This window comes from Microcaecilia unicolor, chromosome 4 (assembly GCF_901765095.1).
Source record: "Microcaecilia unicolor chromosome 4, aMicUni1.1, whole genome shotgun sequence".
Taxonomy (NCBI): Eukaryota; Metazoa; Chordata; class Amphibia; order Gymnophiona; family Siphonopidae; genus Microcaecilia; species Microcaecilia unicolor.
The window spans coordinates 120,508,451-120,533,059 of record NC_044034.1 but is presented as its reverse complement, the minus strand read 5'-3'; the positions used below and the strand labels follow the sequence as shown (position 1 = coordinate 120,533,059).

Genomic DNA, 24,609 nt, shown 5'->3' with positions numbered 1-24,609 from the left:
CAAGTGGCGTTTGTGAAAGGCAGACACCTTTAATTAATTGTAAGAGGTTAATAATGTGACTCGAACATTTTAAAGTCACTTGTACCCAGTTGATGTTTATTAGTTTTGATGCTGAGAAGACTTTACCAGGTAAGTTGGAATTACCTTTTCGAAGCCCTAAATGAACATGGGGTCAAAGAAGTTCAAGGAGGAGGCATGAGTTTTGTATATGGTGCCTATGGTTATTGGAGTCATAACAGTAGCATCCAGTTGGTCACATATGATTCAGGATTTACCTCAAGAATTTTGGTCCCAATTCTTAATATGTATGAGGTCACTGTGTAAGATAATAAAACTGGACATCGACCTTAGGTTTTATGCACAAAATATTTTCTTTGCTCCTTGTTGGTTAACACTAATATTCAGACTGATGATAAACTATGGCATTATATATTGACATGTATGACCGAGAGTGTTCTCATTATAAATTTTCACATAACTGAAGCAATGATTGTATGGTGTCACAAGGACTACATTCATCCCAGGGACTACATTCATTACAATCAGATCAGTATCAATGTGGTATCTGTTTACTTCTCCCGGTATGTGCAAATACACATGCCTGGAATGCCCTCCCATGGGAGGTGGTGGAGATGAAAATGGTAACGGAATTCAAAAACGAATGGGATAAAAACAAAGGAATTCTGCATGGAAGGCACAGAAAGCTTAGTAGTGAACACCAGTAATTGAGAAGCAAAGACAGTGTCGGGCAAACTTGTATGGTCTGTGCCCTGATCATGGCTGGAGAGATAGGCTAGTGCCAGGCAAGACAGATAGGCCAGTGCCAGGCAAACTTCTACAGTCTGTGCCTTATAAATGGCAAGGACAAATAAAGATCAAGTATGCATATGTAGCATCACATCATACCTTATGCTATATATTTATCTTGTTAGGCAGACTAGATAGATCGTACACATCTTTATCTGCCATCACGTATTAAGTTACTATGGGGCTCATTTTCGAAAGAGAAAAGCTTCCAAAAATGGCACAAAAGGCAGATGGATGTATTTCTCACTGAAAAACATCCAAAGCGTATAATCAAACAAAAGAAAAAAAACCCAGTCCAAATCGCTAGTACGTTTAGATAAGGACGTCTCCAGAGGGGGCATTTCGGAAGCGTGACGCGTGTGGTCTTACAGAATGAATGTATCCAGCTCATAACGGATAGCAAAACATTATCCCAGTGTTCGAAAGAAAAACGTATGGAATTAGACCTCGTATAAAAGCGTCTAGGGTAAGAGGAAAGCTGTCTTTAGATCTAACTGCAAATTTGTGGATTTGGGAGAGCGGAGGAAGTGCTCGATTGAGAAAGTTGAGAGTTGCCGAGTGCTGTGTGACCGTGCGTCTGATTGTCCTAGTCTGAACCTTATTACCCTTGCATTCCCTGACTTGCCTCCTGTGTCTCGCCTCCTCAACTCCTTACCCCCCCCCCCCCAGCAACAACTACCCTTTTCTCTGTAACTTCCCCCCCCCCCCCCAATACTCACTGTCCCTAAGCTCACACACTTTCCATTATACCCTCTTACCTGCTTGGCTTTTGTCTATCCTTTTTGTTTCTTATGTCCTGTGTGCTGCTGTTGTGTGTGTGAGGACTGTTGGTTGCTGCTAGGAGAGTGAGTGCTTAGACGGTGTGGCACGAGTGTTTGCTGTTGCCGAGAGTGATTGCTGTGTGCTTCCACTGTGTGTGACTGCATTGTTTGTCAGTGGTGGGAGAGTGATTGCTGCTGATGTGTGTACTGTGGTGGGACTGTGTGCTGGTGGTGGGAGAATGAGTGCCAAATGGTGTTTATTGGTGGTGGTTCTAAGTAGGCAGGCAGGTAGAGGTGTGCATAGTGGTGGTGGTGGTTCTCACTAAGTAGGTAGGTAGGTGTGCACAGTGGTGTATCTGAGGTTAGTGGGTTGCATCTGTGGTGGTTGTGGCTTACGCCATGGTGGAGGAGGAGGAGAGCTTGGAGGGGAAACTCTGCAGGAGATACCCACATCTCAGAATTTTCAGGCGCCATAATTTCCTGGATTTTACTGACCTGCAATGTCTCAATAGGTACCAGTTTGACAAGGCTACCATTTAGCACCTGTGTGACCAGCTCCAACCCCTCCTGCATCCCAGGACCTATAGGAACAATCCCATCCCCGTCCACCTGAAGGTCACCGCCTCCCCAACCTTTCTGGCCACTGATAACATCCTGTGAGAGCTCTGTGTGGTCAGCATACTCTTCCCCTTGATCAGGTCCTTGTAAAGCGGGTGTTTGGTGAAAAGGTTAGGGCTGTGGTAGCTGAATGCAAGGGTCATTGGTTCAATTCCCACTGTGGGTGTTTGTGGTGACTCTTATTTCCCGTGCCGTAGGGGCTGCAACGTACTAGGTTGGTGTGTGTGACAAGGTGTCCAATTTTGTAGTGGTGGCTGGGGTAAGGGGACCCATATGCGTCCCCTTCCCAGGTCTTTCCCATGTCATTTCAAAACTTGGGGGTTGGCTGCAACACATTCACAGAGATATGGTGGTTTAGGGGACACTGTAGGAATGGTAGCTGCATCCTGAGGCCTGAGAGAGACATTATAGGGAGAATATGTGTGTGGTACTTATCTTGTGCCCTGAGCCGCTCCCACATGTGCTGGATCAGGCCCAAGTCCTCTCTCCGGATGCGCCAGCATGACTCAAGGTTGCGGTGGCATCCAAAGCGCCGGCAAAAGACAAGAGACAGTTGAGAATCTGGACCTCTTAGGCATCACATACATTATTATTTGGACTACCGTGTTGTGTACTGCTCCTCACATAGGCTGGGACACATGGCACCTGGCAGATTAGGGGGGAGGCTAATGGGATGGGTATGCCTTACACGGGCACAGGTGCTGTGTGAGCCAAGGTGGCCATGGAGACAGAGGGTGCCAAGTGGTATTTCTGTGCATGGTGTGTGCTAGTAATTTCAGGTGGGGATGGGCAGTAGGGTACAGTTGGTGTGCCTTTGGGCTTTTCTATGTAGCGTAGTCACTGTCTGCCAACATTCCCATCACTATATGAGCATGGCCCAGGGTTGGGGGGGGGGGGGGGGGGGAGGGGCAGATGTGTGCAGCCCCTCATTGTTGTCCATGCATAGTGGAAGAGTGACCCATGGTAACTTGTCAGGACATATTCTATACATGTGATTTCAGCACTGCTATTTTTTCCCCTTCTTCTCTCAAACATATACAAGTCTGGCAACAAGGGAACCTCAGTTCATGTGACCCTGCCTATATACGGTGCTTGCATATGAGTGGTACTGTGATCCTTGGGGACAACTGTTGCACACTTATCTTCCCAGGATCCCTCTGATTGTTCTCCATACCCTCATGAAAACAGCATGCGGGTGGGGGGGGGGGGGGGGGGGGGGGCAGGTAGTGGTTAATCTTACATATGTGTTCTCCTGTGCCTCTAAAAGTGCACCAGGAGCTCAGTTTGCTCTAGAGAATAGTTAGGCTCTCTCCTCATAGACATGTTGCCCTATGAGAACATTCCTCCACTTGCAGTGCTATATATAGATGTTTTCCATGTCAGAGGAACATCTGAATACTACCACAGTAATGTCTTAAGGCTGCCGCAGACATTTTTTTCGAAGTGTATTTTCAAACAGTGGAGACGTTTTCTGGCGCTGCTTGGAGACGTTTTGTTGTAATACATATATTTAGCATATTTTCGAATCACAGTAGATGTTTATATTTGGTTTTGATTATGGCTCGCTGACTTTAGACGTTTTGCGATATATGTCTCTGACATCATATAGTTGTCATACCAAAAATGCCCCTCCACGTTACACAATACCAGGTATTAATCCTGATGCACATTTGACTACGTGCTCACACACTGCAAAAGTAGTTAAGGTTTTTTTTTGTTTAAACAAGCTGTGGCCGTGATGTAGATTCATTATATTCTTGCTGCCAGCTGACCCTTCAGTTGGTGGTATAGTGGTATCACTTAGTCTATTTTATTTTAATAACATACTGGCCCCAAGGCCTATATGGCTTGCACAGAATGCAGCAGCATATATCATTATGGGTAATAAAATGGTTTCACCATATTATTCTGTTCAGCCTTCACCAGTTGCCTGAATATTAATGTGTACAATTTAATATATTACTGATTTTATTTAAGATATTACATTCTAACATGTTGACAAAATTTCACTCTTTACTGCAGTTATTGGTCAGCTTATTGCCATGCTCAAATCAACTGGGAATGTATTAGATCAGAGAAGTTAAAACTCACCTCTTGGCTAGCATTTTCTAAGTAGCACTAGAAATTAGGGGTGGGCAACGACCAAAAATTTAAATTGTAACCGACCGCACAATTACAAATTTTAATTGCTGATTCAATTGCGATTAGTCACTGCATGCATTTTGGGCATTTCTTTCATCTTTTCCTACTGGCTGTCTCCTATTGAGCACAAACATCTCTCATGCCCCTCCCCAGCCTTCACCTAAATTCTCTCATGTCCCCCTTCCCAGCCTTCACCCAGTTTCCCTCCAGCCTTCACCGAGATTCTTTCATGCCCCCCTCTTCCCGTGTTTACCTCGACAGCAGGGCTCGGCTCCGCAATGTCTCTTCTTCTTCGCTGCTTTAAAGCCCATTTTCTTCTCCTGCATAGATATCTGGCACTGCAGATGCTGGAGCCACACTGTGCAAGAAGTTGGGGGAAGTCTCATGCAACGCCAGTATCTACAGAGCCTGATCGTCGTGCAGGGGAACAAAATGGATTTTGAGGCAGTTGGGAAGAAGAGAAAATGTGGAGCCCGAGCTGTTGAGGTAATCACAGGGAAAGGGGGCGAGTCTGTGTTAAAGAAGTCAGCTGGCGTTAAAATGCTATTAATGCATTCAAATATTAATGTGTTGTGTTATTAACATATTAAGTGCCCACTCCTTCTAGAAATTATTGGCATTTTTAGAGGTACCAACACCTGTGCGGTAATTTTATTTAAAAAAAAATAAAAAAGTACTTGTGTTTCAAGGACAAAAAGCACCTATTTGCAGCCTATTTTATAAAATACTCTTCTGACAATCAGAATAAATTCCAATTTATTAATAAGTCCATATAAGTCATGCAAATCTACAGGACTCGACACGGCTGTGTTTCGGCCAATCGGCCTGCCTCAGGAGTCTTATATTCTTGTATATGGGCTCAGAAAATTATTGTGGCTGTCAGCTTGTAATCAGAAGGAAGCCTTGTTCAAAAAGCTCTGTTGAAAAAGGAAATGTTGTACTAATATAAAATCAATGCTCAGTAAACTTCTTGTACAGGTGTGTTAGCAAAATGTTGCCTGTTACAATGTCTGAAGACTATATTGTTGTGTCATCTTCGATGTGTTCTTTGTGGTTTCGCGTTTGCGAAGACTGTATTCTTCTGTGCCTACATTGGCCTATTTTATAAAAACACAACCATGCCCATGCATCTTTATAAAATATCAGCACAAATCCTGCAAAAAATCACATCCTACATTGAAGCCATAACTCAGTCCATGTTTCACCCAAACTCCTCCCCTTAACACGAATGCTCTTGTGAGAAACATGACTATTCGCATCATGTGCATTTTTATGCATGGCAATTTTATAAAAGCCCCATCATAAAATTTCTTTCTAGTTCGGAGAATAACCGGTCCTATTTCTGATGTCCATGATGCTCACCTGTATGCGATTTTACTGTTTGTACCCTACATGAAGCCCATTTTAGACAAGCCATTGAGAGGAGAACTGACTCAGTTCAGGATGTGCTCAATTTCTCCTGTGTTTTACAATGCTTGCCAAATGCAGCATTTTCCTTAAAATACCTAGCCCACCACCAACAAAATAAGCGGGTATTTGCTGGTATGTTCAGCACGAAAAGCAATTTAAAATAAAACCCACAAAAAAAACAGAGCATCCTAAGCTCTTCAATTAGTATTGCTGCAAACAGGAACCTCACAGGTTTCTGAATGCAGAAAAGCAAATAGCAGGCCCCATATCAGGCTCGCCACCTGTTAAATGTAGTGGTGAGATCAAGTTACCTCTCACCCCCATCTCATTCTTTAGACACCAGACCTAAATGGGCAGTTGGGAACTGAACATGTTTCAGAGAAGATGCAAAAGGTGGTCACATTTTTTTGAGAAAGACATAGGTCAACTATATGGCCATACCCTCAAAAACCTGTGTGCCAGGGATATACACATGCAAATAGTGACTTACAAAAATCACTGTTTAACAATGCATGCTTCTGAAATGACCTTCTTAGGACTGTAAAGACAAGATGGATGAAAGTGAAATAAATGAAGAGTGTGTGTGTGTGTTAGAGAGAAAGAGAAATGTATATGTACACACACACATACATACATATGGAAAGATTAATTTCATCCATCAATTTAACATATGAGAAGGTACACAACACCATGTAAAACTACTATCAGCTACAATACCTGCAAAGCTGCTTCTTCGACAATCTCAAGATCATCTTCTAGCTCATTAGCTGCCGTTTTCAAAAAAGTTAAAAAAAAAAAAATAAGATGAGTATTTTAGAAACAATGATAAGATGTATCTAAAGTAAGGCTGCCCAACTCTGGTCCACAAAGGTCACAAACAGATCTGTTTCCAGCACAGGCAAAATATTCATATTTAACCAATATAATCAATTCTCTCTGAAGAATAGGCATTGAAAAACCGTTTTTGGTTCATGTATAATGTAAGGCTGTACCATGTGGAGGTGCTTCATCACCCTTACTTCTAATAACTATGGTGTTCTATGACACCTTGCCTTTCCCCTTCTGCATTCAACTACCATGTAAAACATGGTGAAATGGGTTCAGGTGGTAAATTGCTGTGTATCCCTACAGAATAAATTCAAATGAAATTACGTGGGTATGGAAGTAAGGATCTCAATTTCATCTCCATCAGGATGCTGTTGCAAATATGCATAGTCTTTGCTAATAAAGGAAACTATTGATGCAAAAGTATCTTCAAATCAGATTAGATTCTGTATGGTAAACATTGTCAACTGCAGGAAGGCGTTTTCCACAAATGACTTGGCAATAAAAAAATAAAAAATAATTAAAAAAATAAAATTCATTAACTGCTTCCCAAACATCTTACCAATAGGAAGTGCAAGGTCCTTCTTCATCAAAGCAGCAGCACACACTCCTCCAAGATTAGCTAACTCTTTCTCCAAATAAATAATACCCTGTTGAAACAGGCATAAACATACAATTACTTTCCACAACAATAAAATGAAGATACATACCTGTAGCAGGTATTCTCCGAGGATAGCAGGCTGATTATTCTGTACTATTGAGTCGTCGTCCGCGACGGCCCAGGAGACCGGAACAAACTTGCGAAGTGAAGAACTTTCTAGAATGCGCCATCGTGCGGGATGAACGCACCGAGCATGCGCGAACGGCTTCCCGCCCACAACGCGAGCATGCCATCAGTTTAATAAAAAGCACAACAGAAAGTAAAAACAACTCCAAGGGGAGGAGGGTGGGTTTGTGAAAATAATCAGCCTGATGTCCTCAGAGAATACCTGCTACAGGTATGTATCTTCATTTTCTCTGAGGACAAGCAGGCTGATTATTCTGCACTACTGGGGTATCCCTAGACCCCAGGCTCACTCGAAACAATGAATATTGGTCAATTCGGCCTCGCAACGGCGAGGACATAACTTAGATTGACCTCAAAAGAAACACAACTAAGTAAGAGTGGAGCCTGGAACAGAAGAGAAATGGGCCTAGGAGGGTGGAGTTGGATTCTAAACCCTGAACAAATTCTGCAGCACCGACTGCCCAAATCGACTGTCGCGTCGGCTATCCTGCTGAAGGCAGTAGTGCGATGTGAATGTGTGGACAGAAGACCACGTTGCGGCCCTGCAAATCTCTTCAATGGAGGCTGACTTCAAATGAGCCACTGACGTAGCCATGGCTCTATTATTATGAGCGGTGACATGACCCTCCAAAGTCAACCCAGCCTGGGCATAAGTGAAAGAAATGCAATCCGCTAGCAAATTAGAGATGGTGCGTTTTTCGATGGCGACTCCCCTCCTGTTGGGATTAAAAGAAACAAACAGCTGGCCGGTCTGTTTAAGGGCTTTGTCCGCTCCATGTAAAAGGCCAATGCTCTCTTACAGTCCAAGGTGTGCAACTTGTCTTCACCAGGGCGGGTATGAGGACGGGGAAAAAATGTTGGCAAGACAATTGACTGGTTCAGATGGAACTGACACTACTTTCGGCAAGAACTTAGGGTAAGTGCGGAGGACTACTCTGTTATGATGAAACTTGATATAAAGTGCATGCACTACCAGGGCTTGGAGCTCAGACTCTACGAGCTGAATTAACAGCCACCAAGAAAATGACCTTCCAGGTCAAGTACTTCAGATGGCAGGAATTCAGTGGCTCAAAAGGAGCTTTCATCAGCTGGGTGAGAACGACGCTGAGATCCCATGACACTGGTGGAGGTTTGACTGGGGGCTTTGACAAAAGCAAACCTCTCATGAAGCGAACAACTAGATGCTGTCCAGAGATAGGCTTACCCTCTACACGTTGATAAGCACTAATCGCACTAAGGTGAACTCTTACGGAGTTGGTCTTGAGATCAGACTCTGATAAGTGTAGAAGGTATTCAAGCAGGGTCCGTGTAGGACAAGAAAAAGGATCTATGGCCTTGCTGTCACACCAGACGACAAACCTCCTCCATTTGAAAGAATAACACTTTTCGTGGAATCTTTCCTGGAAGCAAGCAAGACTCGGAAGACACCTTCTGAAAAACCCAAGGAGGCAATTTCTAAGCTCTCAACATCCAGGCCGTGAGAGCCAGAGACTGGAGGTTGGGATATAGAAGAGACCCCTCATTCTGGATGATGAGGGTCGGAAAACACTCCAATCTTCACGGTTCTTCGTAGGACAACTCCAGAAGAAGAGGGAACCAGATCTGATGGGGCCAAAAAGGTGCAATCAGAATCATGGTTCCACGGTCTTGCTTCAGTTTCAGCAAAGTCTTCCCTACTAGAGGTATGGGAGGATAAGCATACAGAAGGCCCGTCCCCCAATGTAGGAGAAAAGCATCTGACGTTAGTCTTCCATGGGCCTGAAGTCTGCAACAGAATTGAGGGACTTTGTGATTGATCTGAGTGGCAAAAATATCCACCGAGGGGGTGCCCCACGCTCGAAAGATCTTGTGAACAATGGCCATGTTTAGTGAGCACTCGTGAGGTTGCATGATCTTGCTCAACCTGTCGGCCAGACTGTTGTTTACGCCTGCCAGATACGTGGCTTGGAGAAACATGCCGTGATGGTGCGCCCAAAGCCACATCCAGACGACTTACTGACACAAAGGGTGAGATCCAGTGCCCCCATGCTTGTTGGTGTAATACATAGCAACCTGATCGTCTGTCTAAATTGGAATGATGTGATTGGACAGCCGATCTCTGAAAGCCTTGAGAGCGTTCCAGATCGCTCGTAATTCCAGGAGGTTGATCTGAAGATCCTTTTCCTGAAAAGATCAAGCTCCTTGAGTGTGAAGCCCATCCACATGAGCTCCCCACCCCAGGAGGGATGCATCCGTCGTCAGCACTTTTTGTGGCTGAGAAATTTGGAATGGACGTCCCAAGGCCAAATTGGCTCGAATCGTCCACCACTGAAGGGAACTGCAAAAGTCGGTGGAGAGATGGATCACATCCTCTAGATCCCCTGTGGCCTGGCACCACTGGGAAGCGAGGGTCCATTGAGCTGATCTCATATGTAGGCGTGCCATGGGAGTCACATGAACCGTGGAAGCCATGTGCCCTAAAAGTCTCAACATCTGCCGAGCTGTGATCTGTTGAGACGCTCGAGCCAAGGACACAAGGGCCAGGAGATTGCCCTTGCCTGGGGAAGATATGCTCGAGACGTGTGTGTGTCCAACAGAGCTCCAATGAATTCCAATTTCTGAACCGGAACAAGGTGGGACTTGGGATAAATGATTAAAAATCCCAGTAGCGGAGTAAGTGACGTCACCGCTGGTAATGGTGGCTTAGCCTCAGAGCTCCCACTCCTCGCCGCGATAAAAAGCTATTAAAAGCAGCCATCGGACTTTTGGAAAGCTACCAGCGTGTCCCCCGAAGACACAAACCTGACTCGCCATGAGCAAAGCGCATTTGGTGCGGAACAAAGACGGGGAGAAGTTGGTCGGCGGCAGGGCAAACAAGACCCCAAAGCGCCACGAGGCAATGGCGCAGGCCTCACCCTCTGACTCAGACTCAGCACTGTCGATGGCGGAATCGCGGAGGCCCCAGGCAAAAAAGGGCTTGTTGGGCGAACTTCGCCAGATCCTCTCCGGAATTCAGGCCGATATACAAAAATCAAAAGAAGAAATACTGGACCGGATGGAGGTACTAAGCTCGGACCTCCGCGAGCTGAGGGGAAGAGTTGAAGATGCAGAGCTGCGGCTGGAAGAGCACGCGGAGTCCCTGAATTCCCATGAGGCGCAATTGCAAGTATTGGACCAGAAAACAAAGGAACTGACCTACAAAATGGATGATTTAGAAAATCGAGGGAGGCGGAATAACCTCCGGTTCCGAGGGGTCCCTGAAGGCGGTGAGACAGAAGACGTCCCGCAAATAGTGCAGACCCTGTGTGCCAACTTGCTGGGTGCGGAGGCGGCAATAGTGCCGATTGAGCTAGACCGAGCACAAAGAGCTCTGGGCCAGAGACAGGAAAATAGAGCACGAGATGTGATTGCTCGGTTCCACAAATACGAAGTCAAAGAGCAAATACTTGCCTGCGCCAGGAAGAAACAGGATCTGGAGTTCGGAGGGGCTAAAATATCTGTATACCAGGACCTCTCGCAGTTCACCTTGCAACAGAGACGCCAGTTGAAGCCAGGCTTGGACATCTTAATTAAGGAGCGGATCCCATACCGGTGGGGTTTTCCTTTTTCTTTGTACAGAGTTTATTCACTAACTGAAGCTTGGGAATCCCTGCACGTGGCGGGCCTGGTGTCTTCTAAGTCACCCCCAGGTGCGGTGGCACCGGCAACCAAAGCGAAACTACAAAAATGGCAGAGGGTCCCCAAATCCACCAAAAGGAGGAATCCAAAACGGAAAGTCGCAGCAGAAATGACCTGAGCCCTGGCACAGCATTACAGTCGGGGTCTACAATATGATTTGTCATCTCCGAAGCGGTCGGAGGGAAGATGGACAAACTCGTGGTAATTGGTGAATAGTGACAATCGTGTCATCCATGATTTGCTATGTCTCAATATACTTAGATGTTTTATGTTTAAGATTTAGCACGAATTCTTGCTGAATGTTTTGGGGAAGTATCTGGGAGGTTGTGAGGGTATGGTATGAGTGGTGTATGGGGAGTTAATTAGGGGACTGCTGGGGGACAGGGTCGTAAACAAGGGATGTTTTTTAATAAGGGTAGGTTCAGGAGGGATCTGGGCCTGGAGGCAGTCTGATGGTCGAAGGGGAGGAGACCGGGGGGGGGGGGGCAGTCTGGGCCACGATGGGTCACTTTCTCCAATCCCACATAGGGGTCTACAACCTCTGGTTGTTGTTTGGATGAGGGGTATGGGGGGATACGGGGAGGTAGGGGGGTAGTTGATCTTAGTAGGCGGGTAGGGACTGAACGCGCATACTACAGTTCTTGGGGGATGCAGATGCAAGTAGTGGGTTGTCTCTCAATGCTCGCCACAAGTAGTTTTGTCACTTAAACATGAGTGTGGACCTAAAGATTTTATCATATAATGTAAAAGGGTTGAATATGCCTCAAAAGCGGCAGAAATTGTTTAAGGAATTCCAACAGCTGAAGTCCCATATAGTTCTGTTGCAGGAGACACACCTTCGCCGCAGGCATGAGAGTCTTCTCTCCCATCCGGACTTTCCCAGGGCTTTTCTTGCCTCCTCCACCGAAGGCTCCAAGAAACAAGGCGTGGCAGTGTTGTTCCACAAATCAATTTCACCCCACATAGTGAAGGTCAAGCGGGACCCGGGTGGGCGCTTTTTGTTCCTACACATAGTTTTAGACCAGGTAGACCTAACTTTAGCTTCAATTTATGCACCCAATGAACAACAAGGGGCCTTCTACTCCAGGGTGAAGCATCTCCTAGCTACTTTCGCACAGGGATCCATAATCCTGGGGGGCGACTTTAATGGAGTTATGGACCCGGTATTGGACCGGTCCAGGGTAACCCAGCAACCAGTGAGTAGAGACTCTCTGGCCTTGGGATCCCTAGCACACTCGTTGGGGACTTTAGATGTGTGGAGGCTGACTCACGAACAAGTAAGGGATTACACATACTTTTACGCAGTGCACACTTCCTATTCACGTATCGATTATATTTTTCTTGATGTAGCACTGTCAGAAAGGGGCCCGAGTGCAGGTATTGGTAGTGTGACTCTGTCTGACCACGCTCCGGTGTGGGTCACACTGCCAACTATCAAAGCGGAGATCAAGGACCAGAGATGGACTCTTAATGCACGCATACTACAAGAGAGGGAGGTTGTTGAGGGATGTAGGAAAGTGCTAAAAGAATATTTGGAGCTTAACAGGGAGTCGGGCCCCCCTCTTAGTGTAGTGTGGGACGCCATGAAAGCAGTGTCTAGAGGATACTTTTTACAAATAGCTAGCAAGCGAGCCAGGACTCGTAGGAACCAGCTGGCCTGCTGCCTGGATAGAATCCGGATTTTAGAGGCGCAGCATAAGGCGGGTGGGTCTCAGACAATCCAGGAGGAGTTGCGAGCCCAGCGTCTTTAGTTGGACTCTATTTATTCAGAGCACTTAAGCCAGCCCATCTATGTCACGTTATCTAACTGGGACAGTCTTTTTCCACATCACCGATGTATACTGTCTCGTCTGTCTCCTATTGCATATAACCCATTGTTTTACCCTGGGACGGAATGGGGAACATTTACCAGATGGTAAGAGGGAGGTTTGCGAAGGTGGGGACAACTGTATGAGGGGGAAGCACTCATGTCATTTTCAGACGCTCGAGAGAAATTCCCGTTCATGGGGAATGATGAGTATGCTTACATACAACTGTCACATTTTCTTAAGACACGGGCAGTCCAGGAAGTGATGAAAAAGGAACAAACAACCATTGAACAAATTTGTGAGGGGCCAGCCATGACCAGGGGGATGATATCACGCCTATACCGAATTATTAATAAGCAAACACCTCGTTACACGCTTCATAGGAGGAGCTGGCAGAGGGAGCTGGGCATGGAGCTGGAGGAGGAGGCATGAGAGAGAGTGGAGAGGGCTGCGGTGGGGGTGTCGTCTTATGTACCTTTTAGAGAGAATGCCATTAAAGTGCTGTTTAAGTGGTATATGCCACCTGAACGTCTCAGGTGCATTTACCCGGCACTCTCGGGGTTGTGTTGGAAGGGCTGTGGCTTCACGGGTTCTATGGGGCGTAACTGGTGGAACTGTGGGAAGATCAGGGCTTTTTGGAAAGCGATCCGTAGCAGACTGCAGGCGTGGCTGGGTGGCCTGATCCCGTGGCACCCAACTATCTTTTTATTTTCTGCTAAAGTCACGGGCTTCTCCGCCACCCAACAAATTTTGATGCGCTATGCCACATGTGCAACTAGAATTGTCATAGCTGCCTGCTGGAAACAGCCTATAATCCCACCGCTTGCGAGATGGCTCCAGAAACTGGGGTACATGTGTGAGATGGAAAGGCTACTGGCTGAGAGGCGCAACCAAATAACTAAGTGGCACTCTATATGGGATCCCTTTATTTGTCATGCACAACCATAACGATGTCATGGGCTAGAGTAATGCGAGTCCTGTTGGGGGGGAGGGGGGAGGTATGGGAAGCGGGTGGGATAAGGGAATAGGTTAAGTTCAATTAAAGTTCAAAAAATGTTATAAAGACTGGAGTTTTGAAGGTTATATGTTTGCACAGGCACGGTGGCACACAAGTGAAATGTACTGATCCCACATTCATAGCAATGGGAAGAGCGATATGTTAGTGATAGCCAAGTGTTAGCCATGACTTGTGTCAAGATGCTATGGAATGTAATGTAAGGTTTATTTTGTATTGTTCTGTTGGATATTGTATTACTTGTCAATAAAGACTTCATGCAAATAAAAAAAAAAAAAACCCAGTAGCTGTAGCACTTGAATAGTCATCTGCATGGACTGTAGAGCGCCTGACTCCGAGGTGCTCTTCACCAGCCAATCGTCGAGATAAGGGAAGACATGCACTCCCAGTCTGTATAGTGATGCTGAAACAACTGCCAGGCACTTTGTGAAAACCCTGGGCGCAGACGCGAGACCAAAGGGCAGTATACAGTACTGAAAGTGCCGTGTTCCCAACCGAAATCAAAGATACTTCCAGTGAGCTGGGAGTATTGAGATGTGGGTATAGGCATCCTTCGTTCTCCTGAATCATGGGTAGAAGGGTGTCCAGGGAAACCATCCTGAACTTTTCTCGGACTAGGAATTTGTTCACGGCTCTTAGGTCTAGGATGGGACGCATCTCCCCTTGTTTCTTTTGCACAAGGAAGTACCTGGAATAGAATCCCAGCCCTTCTTCCTCTGGTGGAATGGGTTCGACCACATTGGCCTTTTGAAGGGCGGAGATTTCCTCTGCAAATACCTGCTTGTGCTGGGAGCTGAAGGACTGAGCTCCCGGTGGACAATTTGGAGGCATGGATTCCAGATTGAAAGTGTATCCTAACCGGACTATTTGAAGAACCCACCTGTCGGAGGTTATAAGAGGCCACCTTTGGTGAAAAAATATCAACCTCCCTCCAACTGGCAAGTCGTCTGACACGGACACGTTTTCTGAGGCTATGCTGCACTGGAGCCAGTCAAAAGCCCGTCTCTTGCTTTTGCTGGGGAGCCGCAGGGGCCTTAGTCGCACGTCGTTGACGGCAACGAGCGTGGTGGGAGTGAGCCTTAACAGGCAGTCGAGAAGCAGGAGTGTACCTACGCCTATTGTAAGAATAGGGAGCACCCCTCCTCCCTTCAAAAAACCTCCTAGATGAGGAGGCGGTAGCAGAAGGCGCCCAGCGGGAGAATCCATAGCATCGTGGTGCTTTCTGAACTGATCGACCATGTCCTCTACTGTTTCTCCAAAAAGATTATCCCCCCCCCCCCCCCCCCGGCAAGGAACATCCACCATTTGCTGCTGGGTCTTATGATCCAGGTCAGAGACACGCAGCCATGAGAGGCTGCACATCACTATACCTTGAGCAGCTACTCGGGATACCACATCAAAAGTGTAGTATGTATCTCTGGCCAGGAATTTGCGACACGCCTTCTGCTGCCTGACCACCTGGTGAAAAGGTTTGGTGAGCTCCGGAGGGAGTGCTTCGACCAAACTGGACAGTTGCCTCACCAAGTTCTGAAAGTGGATACTTGTGTAGAGCTGGTAAGTTTGTATCTTGGCAGCGAGCATAGCGGCCTGATACATTTTCCTCCCAAAAGAATCCAAGGTCCTAGACTCTCTGCCTGGGGGCGCCGAGGTATAGTCTCTAGTACTCTTGGCTCTCCTGAGAGCAGAGTCCACCACCATGGAATCGTGAGGAAGTTGGGCCTTCACTATTACAGGCTCTCCATGGACTCTTTACTGGGACTCAGATTTGTTGGGGACCACTGGATTAGAAAGAAGGAACAACCAGTTTCGCATAAGCACGTCCCTGAGTGTATTATGCAAGGGGGCCATTGCAACCTCTGTGGGCGGAGGATAGTCCAAGACCTCAAGCATCTCAGCCCTGGGCTCATCCACAACCTCCAAAGGGAAAGGAATGTCCTTAGACATTTCCTGAACGGAGGAAAAAGAAAGACTCTCAGGGGGAGACATCCTTCTTTCAATTGGCGGAGTAGGATCAGAGGGAACTCCACATGACTCTTCCTCCGAAAAGTATCTGGGATCCTCCTCTTCTTCTGTCTGGTTTTGAATACTGTGAGCCCTTGGGTCCTGCTGGAGGCAGATAACCACTGGCCTCCAAAGGACAGCTTGACAACCCCTAACTTCACCCGTGGCGACCACCGTTCACCGGGAGTTGAGCCCCCAGCTGCAGGCGGCCAACGGGACTTCAGGAACCACAGGGGTTGGCGGACTGGCCTGAAGAAAGAGGCAGGAGCAAGCAGAGATGATCAGGCAGTAGTCAGGGCTGGCAGCAAACACGGATAGTCAGGAACAAGCAGTCGTCAGGGCTGGCAGCAAACACGGGTAGTCAGGAACAAGCAGTCGTCAGGGCTGGCAGCAAACACGGGTAGTCAGGAACAAGCAGTAGTCAGGGCTGGCAGCAAACACGGGTAGTCAGGAACAAGCAGTAGTCAGGGCTGGCAGCAAACACGGATAGTCAGGAACAAGCAGTAAAGTCCAGAACTAGGAATACAGATCCAATACACACTGCAACTTCCCTGGAATAGAGTAGTAGCCGAAGCACAGAAGGACTGAAGGCAGGGCTTTAAATAGAGAAGCAATCAGAGCCAACCATACTCAGCTGTATCCAACATGGCTGCCCCCATAGGAGATCTTCCCAAGACCAAATATGGAGTTCCTTCCTGTTCTCGTTACTACAAGATGGCTGCTGTCCTTGCTCCAAGTCGGATGACGGCTGCTGGACTAGGAAAACCGAAACATGGCTGATCCTCTGAGTTAACCAAGATGGTTGTGGTCTTGCTCCAAGCTAGATGCCGGACTTAGGAAACTGAACCAACCTTTCCTAAGCCTGATCATCCTCTCTTTCTGAGGAGCCCGTGGCCGGTCCCAGTCGGGAGGAGCGCAGAACAGGTGAGGAACATGACATCCTCCCACGAGCACTCCTCATCGGTGTCGGACAAAAGCTCTCTAAGAGCTGCCTGAACCCGAGCCTGCCTCGATATCGAGGATCGACGTCCTCAAGGGGGATGTCGAGAAGCCAACCCCTGTGTGGACTGCGGTGAAGCTTCCTCCGTCGACGTCGAGGGGGAACCGACCTGGGTGGCGGCCGACGCCGAATGGGGACCTCACCACAGGCGAAGGCCCAGATGCCGCCTCCGCAGTCGATGCAGAAGGCACAAGCACCCCTGGCACCGATGCAGAGTGGCGCAGCAATCCCTCCAGAAGCTCTGGAATAAGGGCCCTGATGCGCTCGTTGAGAGCCTCCATCGGAAAAGGCTGTGGGGCCGGTGGTAGAATCTCCTGGGGCTCGAGAGGCGGTACCAGGCTGCCAGAAGACTGACTCATCGGCACCTCCTGTATAGAGGGTGAGCGGTCCTCTCGGCGCCGACGCATCTCAGGTGACGAATCCCTCGGCTCCCCGGAGCTCTCGGTACTGTGCCTGGAAGGATAATGATGACGGTGCTTCTTAGCCTTCGCTTGACGCCCGTCGTCGAGACTCCTCGGTACCGTCAAGGACGTGGAATCCACACTCCTCCTTGGTGCCGGGTCTGACAAAGGTCGGGTCCAGGGGGGCCTGCATAGCAGGAGGCCTTGAGACGGGTGGAGACCCGCTTGATGCCTCGCTGCTCCCAGCACATTGTGGTCTTTTGGCAGCCATTACCTGCGCTCTCGAAGTCGCTGCTTCCCTCGACGTTGACGCCGCCGACCTCAGTAGTGATATCGATGCCGACGTCAAAGGACCGGACCAATCAGCCAAACGTTTTTCCCGCTGAGCCTCCCGAGACACTTTTTTCATCAAAGGGCACAGCTTACAAGCAGCTGGCAGATCGGGCCTAAGGCACTGGAGACAGAACGCGTGGGGGTCGGAACCCGAGATGGTCCGGTCGATGACATGGACAGAAAAACAGCAGCTGCGAAATTAAGAGTCAATCGTGCCAATTAAAGAGGCACAAAAAAGGGAAGAAAACCCGGCCGAGCAGCCTAAAAGGCGGCCGCGACGGAAAAGGAAAGGAAACTTGAACAAGTGACAAAAAAATAAGAAATATAAAGGAAAAAATTAACTTTTTTTATATACATATTCAAAAATCTACACTAGATAAAAAGAAAAAAGAATAAAGAGAAAAGCGATAAATGTTAACTGAGTCTCCAGGGCACACAAGAGCACAGCAAAAAATTGTGTCTCAGACCACGGAAAGAAAAGAACTGATGAGGGCACGCTCGCGTCACGGGCGGGAAGCCGTTTGTGCAAGCGCGGCGCATTCTAGAAAGTTCTTCTTTGCTTTGCAAGTTTGTTCCGGTCTCCTGGGCCGTCACGGACGACAACCCAATAGTGCAGAGTAATCAGCCTGCTTTCCTCAGAGAATTCGCTGAACAGTTCTTGCATTTTGAGTCTAAATAATCAAACTGAGAGATGCATAACTGTGTAGTTTGAAAAGAATGAAGGAGTTCATCTCCTATGAGAACGCTGTGGTACTGTAGCATATCTACAGGAAAATAAAGATCTCTTGACAATCTATGTGCATACTACCAGTGAAGACCAGTTTGTCTCTGGTTATCTCCCTGCTTTCCACTTAGCCTTTCTCCTCTGCATCTGTCCAAAGCATACTTGAATTCTTTTACTATTTTGCTTGCCCCCATATCTACTTCTGGGCATCTACTACCTTTCATAAAAGACAAAATAAAAATAATCTCTGCTTTCGCTCTTGTACTGCGTATGTCTAGTAGTGCTACAGAAATAAGTAGCAGTAGTAGTTATTTTTGAACTGCAAAGCCTACAATAACTAAGTTGGCTAACCACCTATTACTGGAAACATCCTCCTCATTTTTAAGTACTAGGTCCACAATTGCCAAACTTTCTTATTGGTTCTATCAGTTTCCTAAGTATTACAGTGAATGTAGAACCTCCACTCTTCTAATTGTTCCCACATTACTGATACACAAATTAACATCTAACAGAGTAGTCACCCCCCAGCATCACTTGCTCCTTCACTGCAATCTTAAAAATTTAGTTGAAGATAATCATATCGGTGTTGGAGATTTATAGCTCACATCAACTAAGTACTGTTTCCCTTTTATAAAATGACTCACAATGCCTTTCTACTCTCTCATACCCCAACATTTCAGTTACTTTGCCTCTGATGCTATCTTTTAGCATAGTACTTTACTTAATATTATCGTGTGCTAATCTTCCTCCAGATGTTGTAAGAATTCTTAGTGTGGAAAAATCAGTGGTAAAACACTGTGCTAAAGAAAAGCACAATGAACATGAAAATTGCTTCCAATATAAAAACACACACTAAAATCTACTATGGATTTTTTTTTTTTTTTACTCTTTTCTTAGCACTGAATCTTTAATCCTGCTCAGGGCTGGAGTAAAAATGCAGCACTAGAGCAAAAAAGATATTGAGAAGAGTCAAACTCCCCTCCCCAGACCCCTGATCAAGTCACCTAATTTAATGAAGATGGTAAAATGCACCAAAGCTTGCCACACAGTCTGATAAATTGATCACTTTAGAAATCACCCCTAGTAAAACCAAGAGTTCTGGCTTTTTTGGATTCAGCATTAGTTTGTTTGCAGCCAACTATGCATAGACAATTTTTAGACAATGATTGGGCTCCAAGCATCCCAGAGACCGCCAGAATAAGCTATGCCCACCAACTACAGCCTTCGTTAGCCTGCCAGGGCCCAATGTGTACCATCTGAAATTGCTGCCACCACCTGAATCCCAGTCCCCCCCCCCCCCCCCCCCCCCGGGTCTCAAAAATAAGGAGGAAAAGACCTCATAAACACTAAGATCAACAATACTAGGACTCAAACATAAATATGTCCACTTGAACAATGTGATAGGTCAAAACATAAATCATCGGTCTAGAAAAACCTCCAAAAATTGTTTGATAGACTTAACCATCTCAAAAACTTGAATTCCAGTTTATAATGTCTAACAAACAAGTAATATATCAAGAATTACAAAAAATAAAAAAACAGCACTTAACTTCGGGTGTACAGCAATGTGGCTTCACTGTATATAAAATTGACGGTACCACTATATCAGCTTGAATTCAGCATATAGAAAATCCAATCTTCAGGCGATAACATCCGCTATAGTCACAAAGTACCGCCTGGGTTTTTCTCTTTAGATGGGCTGATCCCGATGGGGACCTGTTTTGCAATGGCTTTTTCTGGAGACCTTGCCAAAGAATGACTTGTGCTGTGCTGTCGACTAGTTTAATTTCAAATTTTTATTTTTTGTAATTCTTGATATATTACTTGTTTGGTAGATGTTATAAAGCGTGTCAAAAACAGAAAACATTTTTTTTGTGGATGCCCAGAATAACCTCCAAAAAGTACTGGATTTAAAAAAAAAAAAAAAAAAAAAGAGTGGATCCAAACCAAGAATAGAGCACTTCAGCTACATAAATACTTTTGCACTTGTAAGAAATCATGGGAAAATTTAACCTGCACGGAGTGGGAGGTATAACCCCAGCAATACAGGTATGGAGAAAGTAACCTGTACTGCACAGCACATACAACTCAGATAACCTCCTTCAATAGACTCAATAGGCCAGCCATATTGGTCTCTCTCTCCCATCATTTATTATGTTATTATTTCACATCTGGTCCCTTTCATCCTTTCTCAGCGACTTTGACGCTTGGCTTTCCTTCTTTCACGATCCTTCCTCCCCCTCTCTCATCCTTGGCGACTTTAACACTCATGTTAATGATCCCTCCAACTCTTACGTCTCTCAGTTTCTCACCTTAACATCCTCCTTCAATCTTCAACTATGCTCCACTTCCCCTACCTACCAAAATGGTCACTGTCTTGATCTTATCTTCTCCTATAACTGCTCCCCCTCCAATTCCTATATCTCAAATCTTCCCCTTTCTGACCATCATCTAATAACCTTCACACAAACTTCCTCCCGTCCAATCTTAATTAATTTATCTAGGAATCTCCAAGTCATTGATCCTACTACCTTATCCTCCAATGTCTCGAACCTCTTCTCTACCACTACACGATCCAAATCTGTCAATGATGCCGTTTCTTCCTACAACACTATTCTATCCTCTGCCTTAGACACTCTTGCACCTCTCATGCCCCGTCCTACGAAACGTACCAAACCCCAGCCCTGGCTAACCCCTAAAATCCGCTACCTACGTTCCTGTACCCGCTCTGCCGAACACCTCTGGCTGAAATCTCGAGCCCTTGCTGACTTCTCTTACTTCAAATTCATGTTGACCTCCTTCCAATCTGCTCTCTTGCTTGCCAAACAGGACTACTACATCCAGCTGACTAGTTCTCTCGGCTCAAACCCTCGACTTCTCTTCGCCACACTAAACTCTCTCCTCAAAGTGCCTCCACCCCCAACTCCCCCTATCTCCCCAGACCCTAGCTGAGTTCTTCCATGACAAGGTTCAGAAGATAAACCTCAAATTCTCTACCAAACCACCCCCTCCTCTCCCTCCCCCTTGTCCGTTCCCCTATTTCCTCAACCCCTCTGTCTTTTTCTTCCTTTCCTGAGGTCACTGATGAAGAAACATCACATCTTCTCTCCTCCTCTAAACGAACTACCTGTTCATCTGATCCCATTCCTACCCAAGTTCTTAACGCCATCTCTCCTACTCTCACCCCTTTTATCTCTCATATCCTCAACCTCTCTCTTTCCACTGTGACCGTTCCTGATGCCTTCAAACATGCTGTGGTCACACCGCTCCTGAAGAAACCTTCACTTGACCCTACCTGTCCTTCCAACTATCGACCCATCTCCCTCCTCCCCTTCCTTTACAAGTTACTTGAACGCACCCATTCACCAACGATGCCTTGACTTTCATCTCATGCTATTCTTGACCCACTCTAATCTGGCTTTCACCCTCTTCATTCAACTGAAGCTGCACTTACAAAAGTTTCCAACGACCTGTTCCTGGCCAAATCCAAAGGACTCTATTCTATCCTCATCCTTCTCGACCTATCTGCCGCTTTTGACACTGTTGATCACAGCCTACTCCTTAATACGCTGTCTTCATTAGGATTCCAGGGCTCTGTTCTTTCCTGGTTCTCCTCCTACCTCTTGCTTCGCACCTTTAGTGTACACTCTGGTGGATCCTCTTCCACTTCTATCCCTCTACCAATCGGTGTACCTCAAGGTTCTGTTCTCGGTCCTCTCCTGTTCTCCATCTACACTTCTTCCCTTGGCTCTCTGATATCATCCCATGGCTTTCAATACCATCTCTATGCTGATGACTCCCAAATTTACCTCTCTACCCCAGAAATCTCAACAACCATCCAGACCAATGTCTCAGCCTGCTTGTCTGGGTGTCATCTGAAGCTTAACATGGCCAAAACCGAGCTTCTCATCTTTCCCCCTAACTCCCCCTCCCCCCTTTCTCTGTTTCGGTGGATGGCACTCTCATTCTCCCTGTCTCATCTGCTCTTAACCTTGGGGGTCATCTTTGACTCCTCTCTCTCCTTCTCTGCTCACATTCAACAGATCGCCAAAACCTGTCGTTTCTTTCTTTACAACATTAGCAAAATCCGTCCCTTCATTACTGAGCACTCTACCAGAACCCTTATCCACACTCTTATCACCTCTCATCTTGATTATTGTAACCTACTTTTCACTGGCCTCCCTCATAGCCATCTCTCTTCTCTTCAATCAATCCAAAACTCTGCTACGCGACTCATCTTCCGCCAAAGTCGCTATGCCCACATTAGCCCTCTCCTTAAGTCACTTCACTGGCTCCCTATCCGTTTCCGTATTCAATTCAAACTTCTCCTATTGACCTATAAGTGCATTCACTCTGCTGCTCCCCAGTACCTCTCCACTCGTCTCTCCCTACATCCCCCCTCGAGTACTCCGTTCTGTAGAAAAATTTCTCTTATCTGTCCCTTTCTCCTCTACTGCTAATTCAAGACTCCGTTCCTTTTATCTCGCTGCGCCTCACGCCTGGAATAGACTTCCCGAGCCTGTATGTCTAGCCCTGTCTTTAGCTGTTTTCAAGTCCAAACTCAAAACCCACCTCTTTACCACTACTTTTGACTCCTAACTCACTTGCCCTGTCCTTTATCCTCACACCTCTTTATTCCCTTACCCTTAATTGTTCTGTCTGTTTACCTGTCTTATCTAGATTGTAAGCTCTTTGAGAAGGGACTGTCTTTTGTGTATGATGTACAGCACTGCGTATGCCTTGTAGCGCTATAGAAATGATAAGTAGTAGTAGTAGTATACTGCTCATAACTATGTATGTAAGCGATTTACAAAATCATAAAGGGGGGAGGGGAAGGGGGAAAACAAGAAACCAACATAATTTACAAGACCCACATTGTAAGTCTATGTGCTTTTAAAATGAGCACTCTTAAGAACAATGTGACACTGGGGGAAAGGAAAGGATAAAATACCACAAGAGGAATGTCTGAGGAGGCAGTCACATCCAGACTCCAGCGTGGGACTAAGTTGGACGAGTATCAGGAAATGTCACAGAATATTTTGAGCAGGGATTTTAATTTGAGAAATGAACATTCAGATCTAAAGGGGAGACTGAATAAAAACAGCACAGCTATGGAACAAGACAAAATTCTGTTTAGAAGTGCCCAAGTTGTTTTTGTGTTGTATCTCATCCTCATCATAGACTGAATTCATTCACCATTATAACCTCTTCTGAGCTCAGTGATGAAAATGGGGCACTGAGAGGACGTTACAAATCAAATTCAAAGACAATTTCACCATTTGGATAGTCTCCATTTGTACCCTGTCTTCTTTCCAAGGCATTTAAAGAGGCATGCCAGCTTATAATCTAAAGTAATCGCCGGCTATTTCCTGACACGAATCGGGATATGGCCGGCGATTTCGCAAAAGCGGCGAAAAGCGTATAATCGAAAGCTACATTTGTGATAGCTTCGCCGCTTTCCCTTCGCCGCACCTGCAAAAGTTCAAAGGGGCGTGTTGGCGGCGAAGCGAAGGCGGGACATGGGCAGGTTTGGGCGTGGCTACCAGATGGCCGGCTTTCGCGGATAATGGAAAAATAAATCCCGGCGATAAGCAGTATTTCGCCGGGTTTACTTGGTCCTTTTATTTTCACGACCAAGCCTCAAAAAGGTGCCCCAACTGACCAGATGACCACCGGAGAGAATGGGGGATGACCTCCCCTTACTCTCCCAGTGGTCGCCAACCCCCTCCCACACTAAAATTATTAAAATACAAACCTTTTTTGCCAGCCTGTATGCCAGCCTCAAATGGCATACCCAGCACCCTGACAGCAGTATGCAGGTCCCTGGAACAGTTGTTGTTGGTTGCAGTGGACTGCAGAAAGGCAGAGCCAGGCCCATCTCCCCCTACCTGTTCCACTTGTGGTGGGTAATGTTGAGCCCTCCCAAACCCCCAAAACCCACTGTACCCACATGTAGGTGCCCCCCTTCAGCCCTTAGGGCTAGGGTAATGGTGCACACTTGTGGGCAGTGGGTTTTGGAGGGGATTTAGGGGACTCAGCACACAAGGGAAGGGTGCTATGCACCTGGAAGCTAATTTGGTTGTTTATAGAAGATGTTTGAAGTGCCCCCTAGGGTGCCCGGTTGGTGTCCTGGCATGTGAGGGGGACCATTGCACTACAAATGCTGACTCCTCCCACGGCCAAATGCCTTGGATTTCGCCGGGTTTGAGATCGCCGGCAGTTTTTTCCATTATCGCGGAAAAACAAGAGTGGTGATCTCAAACCCGGCGAAATCCAAGGCATTTCGCCGGCCCACACCGTATTATCGAAAAAAAAAGATG

The 24,609-nt window shown here is 46.5% G+C and overlaps 1 protein-coding gene across 1 annotated transcript in view; it reads right to left on the bottom strand.

Annotated features, from left to right (window-relative positions):
* Positions 1-24,609, bottom strand: part of MYCBP2 (MYC binding protein 2) — a 937,772-nt gene that overhangs the window by 430,125 nt on the left and 483,038 nt on the right. The window contains 2 exon segments of the mRNA XM_030200587.1: positions 6,456-6,505; positions 7,126-7,213. Of these exon segments, the coding sequence (XP_030056447.1) occupies positions 6,456-6,505; positions 7,126-7,213 (138 nt within the window).